General features: G+C 43.6%; 1 protein-coding gene across 1 annotated transcript in view; it reads left to right on the top strand.

Annotated features, from left to right (window-relative positions):
• Positions 1-10,783, top strand: part of LOC103055810 (cytochrome P450 2K4-like) — a 32,200-nt gene continuing 21,417 nt past the window's right edge. Inside the window, exons 1-4 of the mRNA XM_088133802.1 lie at positions 1-281; positions 4,759-4,921; positions 5,816-5,965; positions 10,432-10,592. Coding sequence (XP_087989928.1) covers positions 99-281; positions 4,759-4,921; positions 5,816-5,965; positions 10,432-10,592 — 657 coding nt within the window. The 5' untranslated portion in view covers positions 1-98. The remainder of the gene's footprint in view (positions 282-4,758; positions 4,922-5,815; positions 5,966-10,431; positions 10,593-10,783) is intronic.

Below are 10,783 nucleotides of genomic sequence, written 5' to 3'. Positions count from 1 at the left end.
CTCATGCTAAGCTTTGAAAAACAGGCTTATGTCACTTCGGTTTGCAGAATTCATTGTAATTATTACTGAAAACTGTAATTATTACTGAAAACAAGGAAATGGATTGGACTGGACCAATTTTAATATTATTACTATTTATTCTTGCAATTGTTTCCCTTTTGAAGAAGGGCAGTTCCTGGAATGACAGCTCTCCAAATCTTCCCCCGGGACCCAGGACCATACCCATTTTGGGAAATCTGCACCTGGTGGATCTGAAGAGGCCTTTCAGAACAATGATCAAGGTAAAGCCTGATGATGAACAAGCCGGAGTGTTATTTGCCAAAGTTTATTGACATAGCACAAAATCTTGGTAACTTACTCAGATAAGTCTCATGTGCTCCGTGTTGGTTTTCAATGTTATGGAAATATTTAAAAAATGGGCATTTACCTACTCTTCGAATACATTTAAATATCCAGGTAGGATTATTTCAAGAATTTTGTTTTTGTTTTTGTTCGTAAATTTTTTCTAATTGTTTATTCAGATTTACAGAGATGGTTCAAAATCCCAGTTAGCCTCTGAGGAAATATAAATGCTGTTAAGCTGAATGACTTGATAGATGTTCTTAGAGGGGCTCCTATGTTTGTACCTTTTAAGCAGAATTATAAGTAATTAAAACAATCTCTTCAGGAAGGAACACCCCACCCAAGCTTCTCTTACAGTTTTATATTAAGGAGAGGGGAGTAACTTTCCTGATTTTCAGCTTCATCCATGAAAATATATTTTAAGTTCTTCCATAAGGAATTCACATGATCACCTTCAAAAAGTCCTAGGGGCACAATTGGAAAGTTTCTGTATGATCCCTTCAACAACGTGGCAGAGGCTCAGTTTCTCTTTTAGTGAAAATTCCACTATGTCCAGCACTAAACTAAATTTGGAAAATACTGGAATATTAAGTATATCTCTTGTGCAGGCTTCATATTCACACAAAGTCCTGCACGGTTGACTCCTTTAGAATTCATGAGAAACATCAGTTTGGCATGATGATCTCAGTTGCAACGATCCTTTTATTACATAAGGGTTCTTTTTTCTTTGTGATATACATACTGTATAAATGAAATGAAATGAAAATTAAAAATCATAACAAAAATAACAGCATCACAATATGCCATAAAACAGAAAATGAAAATAACATGACCTCCAGCTTGGATTGTGACACATGATATTTTAAACAAAATTCTTCATATGATCATTTATTTATGTATTTATTTACTTACTTACTTACTTATATTTCAAATTTGTCACCGCCCATCTCACTGTGGGGTGACTCTGGGAGGTTTACAGTAAAAATAGAATAAATATTGATTAACATAGATAAATATTAATTATTTAAAATATGTTAAAAACACCCTTCCTTTATAATACTTCCAAGAGGCAGATGTTACATAGGTGTTAATAGACTTAGGGCGCATCGTCAAGGTGCCAGCCATCCCCAGGGTCTATTGTATCTTTCCTTGCCCCAGGCAAGTTAGCAGAGCCAAGTCTTCAATTCCCTCTGAAAAATTGGGAGGGCAGGGCCCGCCTCACCTCTGGGGGGAGAGCATTCCATAGGGCAGAGAAGGCTTTCCTCCTAGGGCCTGCCAGTTGACATTCTTTCACTGACAGGATCTGCAACATGCTTTCTGTGCTGGACCGGGTGGGACAGGTCGATGTAATGGGGGTGAGATGGTCCCTCAGGTAACCTGGACCCATGCCATGTAGGGCTTTAAAGGTGATAACCAACACTTTGGATTGGACCTGGAAACAAACTAGAACCCAATGCAGCTCTCGCAGCAAAGGTGTTACATGTGCCCTCCTTGGGGCACCCATGATTACCCGCACAGCCGCATTTTGAACCAGCTGTAGCTTCCAGATACTCTTCAAGGGTAGCCCCATGTAGAGCACATTGCAATAGTCTAAACGAGAGATGACCAGGGCATGAGTGACAGATTAGAGGGACTCCTGATCCAGGAAGGGGCACAACTGGCACACAACACGAAGTTGTGCAAAGGCCTTCCTGGCCATGACTGCCACCTGCTCCTTGAGCAGGAGTCCTGTGTCCAGGAGGACCCCCAGATTATGCACTGGGCCTGTCTGGGGAAGTGCAACCCCTTCGAGAACCAAAGATAGTAAACCCCCAGATACAAAGGGGCCTCCAATCCACAGCCACTCCGTCTTACCAGGGTTCAGCTGAAGCCTGTTGTTCCCCATCCAGACCTCTACAGCCCCCAGGCACCGTGAAAGGGTGGTTACAGCATTACTCAAATCACCCAGGATGGAGATGTATAACTGGGTATCATCTCATGGTGATGGATGACCTCTCCCAGTGGTTTCATGTAGATGTTAAACAGGAGTGGCGAGAGTACTGAACCCTGCAGTACCCCACAACAGAGGGGCCATGGGCCAGACCTCTCACTCCCAATTAACACTAATTGGTACTGACCTGGGAGGAAGGAAGTGAACCAGCACAAAACTGTGCTGCCCACACCCAACTCCCTAAGTCGGCCCAAAAGGATACCATGGTTGATGGTATTGAAAGCCACTGAGAGGTCAAGAAGAGCAAGGATGGATGCACTACCTCCATCCTGCTCCTGCGAGAGATCATCCATGAGCACAACCAATGCTGTTTCTGTCCCATGTCTGGGCCTGAAACCTGACTGGAAGGGGTCCAGATAATCCGTTTCTTCCAATATCCTCTCGAGCTGCAATGCCACTACCTTCTCAACCACCTTCCCTAAAAAGGCCGCTCAGAAGATGACATGGGTCGGTCTAGGTGATGGTGAATCCATCCTTGAGGGAGGGGGTGTTCCTGGTCGCCTTTAAAGAGGCACTGGTACATCCTTTCCTCAAGAAACCATCCCTGGATCCCACCGTACTGTCCACCTTTTTAGGGAAGGTGGGAGACTGGACAAAAATTGTCCAGTACGGTGGGATCCAGTGATGGTTTCTTGAGGAAAGGATGCACCAGTGCCTCTTTAAAGGCGACCAGGAACACCCCCTCCCTCAAGGATGGATTCACCATCACCTAGACCGACCCATGTCATCTTCTGAGCGGCCCTGACCAGCCAGGAGGGGCATGGGTCTAGTTGACAAGTGGTGGCATTAACAGTCTGGAGGACCCTGTCCACTTCCTCAGGTCCAACAGGATCAAACTGTTCCCAGATACCAGGGTAAATCCATACCCTGGGCACCTCCGTAGGCCATGCCCCATGCTTGGAATTCAACTGGGAACGGATCTGAGTGATTTTATCCTCCAAATGCCCAGAAAACTCCTCTGTGCAGCCCTGTAAATAGGCCACCAGGCCCCCCTTTCCCAAAAGGGATCGGGTGATCTTAAACAGGGCCGCCAGACAGCATTCTTCGGATGCAATAAGAGTGGAGAAATATTGATGTTTCGCCACTCTTACCGCCACAGGGTAGGCCTTAATAGTGGCTCTAGCCTGTATTCGGTTGGATTCAGTCCCTGTTTTCCTCCAGCAGTGCTCTAGACATCTCTTAATCCTTTTTAAGACCCTTAACTCCTCCGTAAACCACGGGGAGTGTCAGGCTCAATGGAACAAGAGAGGTCACATGGGTGTGATCTTGTCCGAGGCCTCGCTGCCTTCCTATTCTAGGCAGCAGCCAAGGCCTCCACTGGACCACACAGCAGATCCTCAGGTATCACCCCAAGCTCCCTTTGGAACCCAATTGGGTCCATCAGTCACCAGGGGCAGACCAATTGAATGAGTCCTATCTCCCTGTGGAGGCGGGTAGCATAAGAGAATCTTAAGGTCACCAGGGCATGATCTGACCATAACAAGGGGGGCAGATGTAACTCCCTCTTCAGATCATTTTGCCACTGCTCTGACAAGAAAACCAAGTCTGGTGTGAGACCACTGTCCCAAGTCTGGTCGCGAATAATCTGGGACAGGCCCACAGCCGCCATGGTGGCCATGAACTCCCCGGCCACCTCCGAGGCGCATCCCAGGGACGGCAATTGAAGTCCCCCAGAACCATAAGTCTGGGGAACTCCACCACCAGCCCCAAGACAGCCTCCAGGCAGGGAGGTTGCTATGCAGCAGGGAGGCTGGTACAGCAGCAACAATCCCAACTGTTCTCGTGAACCCAGCTTCAGGAACAGGGTCTTACAACCAGCCACTTGTAGAGCAGCACCCCTGAAGGCCAACAGAGATTCTCAGATGACAACAGCTACCCCTCCTACCCTGCACTGGGGTCTTGGCCAGTGCCAAACTGTAAACCCAGCTGAGCACATTTATGAAAGGGGCACCCTCCCTTCAGGGCCCATCCAGGTCTTGGTGATACATGCCAGGCAGCCCACTTCTCAGTGATCAGTTCATATATAAGGGGGGCCTTGTTGTTAACTGACCTGGCGTTAAGAAGCAGCAGCCGAAAGCCAGGGCCTCCATAGGTCTGCTGTCAAGGGCCTGGGTCTGAGTCCAGAGGGCTGGAACATGCCACCGGTAATAAACACCAGGGGCATCTTCCCCGAGAGTGGTCTACCTTTTAATTCCTGTCATAACACGCCCTCCCCGTCACCACCTGAATAGTATGACCTGCCCTAAACCCCCCAGGGACTCCAATTCCCCCCAATTCCAGGCCTCTGGCTTCCCTAGTTAGTGGACCCTCCATTCAAACATACAATAACACTCACCCAATCAATTAAATCAATCAATTTAATTATCGTTAATTGTTTTCAATTATTGATAAAAATTGTTTCTTGTTTTTCATCTGTTGAATTCCAGTTGTCAAAAAAATATGGCCCCGTTTTCCGGATCAAACTGGGATTCCAGGAAATGGTGGTGCTGACTGGCTATGAGACAGTCAAAGAGGCTCTGGTGAACCAGGCGGATGTATTTGCAGAGAGAGCTGTCATCCCCTTTTTTGAGGAATTTGCAAAGGGCTTTGGTGAGTTATTTCACTCTGGATTATAGCTGGCATTTCTTGCAGATGTGTGATAAGTATCATGTAGAACTTTTCACCTGAGGTTTTCACAGGCAGTAATCTCAGAGAACTGGGACAGCGTCTGCAAATCCAAACAGGACAGAGAAAAATGTTTATTTTGCCACCTTGACTTGATGCCCGAATGCTAATGGAGGGGGTGGAGAATAAAAAGAAATAGCAATATTGTAGTAAAAGCAATCATACATTCCACCCCCTTCCATACATACATCCAACAGGTTTGATTCTGCTTCTTTGAAAATTTGGGTATGGAGAGTCCCAGTATTCTATAAGCATTTTTCTTGATTTTTCTTCTCATATATGTACATAGTTATACATAGCTTTGCTTTGGGCAATGTTTTTGCCAGTTTCTCTTCCCTAATACACAATTTGGTCCAACCTTTATGGAAACTTAAAATTTGCAGGGCCTGTTCCGAGCCTCTAGCAATTGTCAGAAGTGGCTGGTATGTGTAGAGAAGGATGGACTGTTTTCTCCCAAAGATGAACTCCTGCCACCCCTCCTGGCAAGAGGCACCAAATGGGTATTTTACACATTTGTCTTCAACACTTACTCATCATAAGCATCATACGTTGTTTTTTCTTAGCTACCACTTTTAACTAACCTTCAGATCTTATTAATAAATCACTCAGAGCATGTCCACTGCATTTCCAGTTCTCTTGGAAAGAGATCAATACATGTTTGGTGTAAAGATCAGATAGAAGCAAACTGCTTTCCACAACCTTTATTTTTGATAATCTAACAATTCTGGAAATAACTTCAAAAGAGATGATATGCATTATAATGGTGGAATTTTGCTGATACAAACAGATCTTAAACTTAACCTCATGTCTTCATTTCAGGTGTTGTTTTTGCTCATGGTGAGAACTGGAAAGTGATGCGACGGTTTACATTATCCACTTTACGGGACTACGGAATGGGCAGGAGGACTATTGAAGACAAAATCATTGAAGAATGTAGCATCTTGACGAAAACAGTTAAGACTTATGCAGGTAGGTAGTATCTTTCAGGACAAATATAGAATGTGAAATAACTTCATCAGATTATATCAAATGAACAAGGACTGCTTTTGGAGTACCTTCTCTCCAACAATTCTTAAACCTATCAGTTTTTTCCTGCAAAGATGTCTAGCTGTCCAATATATACTAAACAGGATTTTTCTTGAATTCATATTATAGAAATGTGACTAATGGATGTGTAATGGTATGTGGGGATGAACTTGGGAGACAGGGCAGTGAGATGCAGACAAGGGAACGGTCAGATAAAAGGCAGCTTAGCCTGCAGCAGGAATGTGGGTGGTACAAGAGGCTCAGAAGAGATCCTCCCTAGTTTTTTGGGCTGTAAAGAGGAGTGGGGGAGATTTGTACTTTCAGACAAGATTCTTTAATGTATCCTTACAATAAAGTAGAATTAGCTCATCTGGTCGTGTTTACTGTCTGGTCCTTTCTGGTAGTGTTCATACTGGGAATAGTTTCTTATTCTATACCCTTGAATAGCTAATTCTGTATAATCTAATCTATCTCTTATAAATGAAAGCTCTAGGCTTACTTTTCTGTATAATTAAGGGAGGAGTGTTAGGGCTGTAACCCTATATGCAAAGATGAAAACATGTTGTAAACATATGTTGCTCCTCCCTGCTTTAGGTCAATGATAATCATGTTGCAGGTTCTCAAAGAACATAAACACATTTTCTAAATGTATTAAGTGATTTATAGTATTACTCCAAATTCTCCAACAAAAGTATTGGTTTTCAATTGTCAATATTAGATTCCCCTTTATGGTTAGTTTAGCACAGAATCAAACTGGAATTGGTGCACTTATTCATCAGGACACCTCACTGGTGGCTAATATAGAAGGAGAAATAATTCCATATTCTCCAAAATATTGGTCCTTGAGGCTCCTCAGCTTATAAAATGTGTTGGATGTGTCTAGCACACAATAGTAGAGCTGCAAAACTCTGCATGATGTAGGATAGCAGCAAAGGGGTACACAAAGCTTTAATCACTGGCATTTATGGTTGTCTACATTTTTGCAAACCAGAATAACAATATATTTACATTCAATGATCTGAGAATTTTCAAGTAAAATAAAATATTGTCTGTGGCCACTATCCTAACTGCCACAGAAAATTGTTTTGATATCTTAAAATTAAATTAATTGGTTTTGGCTTAGATCAATTAATTTTAAAGCAAGAAAGGATTTTAAATGAATCCATTAATTTATTAATTTTGGTATGGTAGATTCAAATTACAACAGGTCCTTTAGACTATTTTATATTTCCCACCATCATGGATCAAAACTTACTATTCTACTTATTTACACATGTTAAAGTTGAAGTTATATTGAGTTGGTGAGATCCTCAAAAAGTAAGAGATGAGAAGTTTAAAAAACAAAATATAATATATGAAATGGTATATGGCTGTGGTGGAAGCAAGGATGGTTGATAAGAATAGACTAGGCTTGGTTATATTCCTCCAGGTACTCAGTTATGATCCGAGGTGAGCCCAGCACATGTGTAGTTTGGTATGGGATTATTATAGTACCTTAGTTGGAGTGTGATTTTTTTTTTAATTTGGGGGAGGGGGAAGTCCTTGTTTTGTTTTGTTTTACACCTTTATAATGGTTTGATGGATATTAGCCACCCAAGGTTATTTGTATAAGTTGGGTGGCCGTAAAAATTGTATGTCTGTATAAATAAATAAACTAATGAATTAGCTTGCCCTCATAAGGATTAGCTTGTCCTCTCATACTCAAATCAGTCCACAACTTATTTTTTATTTTTTATTAAATTTAAATAGCCCCCATCTCATGTTGTGACTCTGGGTAGCACACTCAGTAAAAAAAAAAACCAATTATTCAAAATAATTGAAAATGAAACCATTAAAAATATAGTTAAAACAGTTAAAAACTATAATAAAAATGTGGGAGAGTACATTCTAAACTTAAACACAGTGCAACCATTTAATGGACTCCACACTTTTATGTGATTCCCAGGCTCAATGACAAAACCAAGTTTTAAAGTCCTTCTGGAAGGCCTACAGGGTTTGAGCCAATCCCACCTCAAGGGGAATGATGTTCCAAAGGGCAGGATTCTCCTGAGTCCGGCCAAATGAAGCTCCTTGGCCAATAGGACACACAACATACCTTCTGCCAGACCTGATGGAACATGTAGATGAAACCAGGGAGAGGCAGTTCCTCAAATAACCAGGCCCCATGCCATTTAGGCCTTTAAAGGTCATAACCAACATTTTGAATTGGACCCGGAAGCAAACTGGCAACCAACTGCGCTTTCAGAGCAGAAGTGTAACATGTGCAATTCTAGAAGCACACATAACCGCCCGCACTGCTGCATTTTGCACTAGCTGAAGTTTCTGGATAGTCTTCAAGGGCAGCCCCATGTAGAGTGCATTACAGTAATCCATTGTGATGGAATGGAATTATGAAGGCCAGACTCAGGGAGGAAGACATGTTCTTTCATCTCCTGAGGAGCAAGGGAGAGATAAAAGGATGAGGCTGGCACCTCCCTGAGGAATTCACAGTGTTGTGACTGGCATTACTTGGGAGCTAGAGTTTCAGTCTGGGAAGATTGATGTCAGGCCTAGCCCAAGGAACTCCAGGAGACCATGTAAATTCAGTCCAGCAATGTTTATTAGCTACAACCTCTAGCAAGAATTTTCCCAGACTGAAACTCCAGCTCCCAAGTAATGCCAGTCACAACACTATGAATTCCTCAGGGAGGTGCCAGCCTCATCCTCTTATCTCTCCCTCGCTCCTCAGGAGATGAAAGAACATGTTTTCCTCCCTGAGTCTGGCCTTCATAATTCCATTCCATCACATCCATTCAGGAAATGACCAGGGCATGAGTGACTGAGTGTAGAGCCTCCTGATCTAGGAACAAGTACAACTGGCACAAAACATGAAGTTGTGCAAAGGTCCTCCCCTAGCCCCCCCTAGCTCCATAACTCACCCCTATCCCCCCCCCCCACAAAGTCCCAATATCCCCCAACTCAGACTTCTCAGATCTCAAAACAGAGGATGCCCACATCTCTCAACGAAACACATACAACTGGGGGGGGGGGGATATGTGAATCCCTGGGCAATTTAGCACTCACTCTCAGTGCCCCAGGAACACAAACAACCATCATCCTTTACCAACCTATCCTTCAGCCATCACACACACAAGACCCCACTACTGCCTCCCCAGCTGGCTCTTACCCAGAAGGAATCAGTCCCTTACAGAGGGAGGGTCACCCACTGTCCACAACACAACCCTGCCAAGAGTCACCAGGCCATCCAGATGATGAAATCTAGACAGCAATCTCTGACTGACCACAAAACAGTCACCACACCATCCTTTTCACATACCCGGTGGCAAAGAAGACAAGATGGCTCCCACAAAGGGATCCTCAGCAACCTCCAGGCACAAGCCCTCCACTGCTGCTAACCCTTCTTGGTTCCAAGATCATCCTCCTTTGATTCCCAAAAAAGGGAAACAAAGGTTCTTTGCTCAAGAGGCCATAAGGAACTCTGCCACCAGTCCTCAGCCTCATCCGGCTAGCCACCGCCATCAGAAAGCCAAATGCCGCTAGCATGTGACTGTGTGCCACTGATGCCCAACAAATAAACACCGCTGCCACCCCAGGAGAGACTGCCCAGCCTTTGACCACCACTGACAGGCAAACTGTTCCTGTTGTTACTGCTGCTGTCCCCAAGGCACTCAGCACTGCCACCAAGCACCACAGGTCTACTGCTGCCCATCCAGCTGCTGGCCCCATTGCCCCCATTAAACAGCAAGGTGCCAGCAAGCACAGTCCGGCAAGCTTCTTCCAGAGCAGCCCTGGTGCAGCTCCCACCACTGATGGCTACCCGTGGAAGTAAAGAACCTACGCAGCTCTCTGCCCTCACAGCCAACGACCTGGAAGGGGGTCCAAGTCCCGCAGTCCAGCTGATAGGGCCCAGGGTCTGACTTGGGGCAATCCAGCCCTCCACCAGAGTATGCCAAACAAAACCAGGTAGGCTCTGGAGTCTCTACCAAAACAACATGCCTCTCACACCAATCTCCAACATATAAAAAACCCCCATCCAATCCAAAGCCTGTACTTCCCATCCAATACCCTACGACAATCCAAATTAAAATATTTCTGAAACTCAGCAGCAATTTTGCTATTTAAAACTGCAATCATTTAAGGAGGAAGTATCCAGATTTTACCCCCAAGGACTTCCTCATTTGCAAAGAAATCATTATTGATTATGATCAATTAAATTACAAATGTGCCCCTGTGACAAATCAGTTTCTATTCAAATACTTTTTCACATTTCTTAACCTAAATACTTTCAATTTCATCAGCATTGGCTATCAGTTTCTATGATAAATGCTCCCTTTATCTAAGCCGTTTTTTAATCTAAATGCGGTGGCATTTATTCACAGTTCTGTTTTGATTTATTGTTTGTTGCCCAGGAAAACCATTTGAAGTCACAACAATTATGACTGCTGCTGTTTCCAACATCATAGTTTCTATTCTACTTGGCAAGCGACGTGACTATGAAGATGCCACATTTCTACGACTTCTGAAGCTAATCAGTGAAAATATACGGCTTTCAGGGAGCCCAAATATAATGGTAATCTAATATTTTATTTGAAGAAAAAAACATGAAATATAGGCATTATGTATGTCATTCATGCTTTGTTGCAAAGCAAAGCATATTGCTTGTCATAGACATCTGCAGAAATATTGCGTTCAAATGACAATATGAACATGAAGATACCATGATTCAAATTCTACTCTTATGTACTTGCATCCAAATATCTG

Source organism: Python bivittatus, unplaced genomic scaffold (assembly GCF_059951505.1).
Source record: "Python bivittatus isolate LINGU-HERP-01145 unplaced genomic scaffold, Pbiv_v1 ctg000020_np1212, whole genome shotgun sequence".
Classification (NCBI taxonomy): Eukaryota; Metazoa; Chordata; class Lepidosauria; order Squamata; family Pythonidae; genus Python; species Python bivittatus.
Note: the sequence above shows the minus strand (reverse complement) of the source record. Positions and strands in the feature narration are given on the sequence as shown.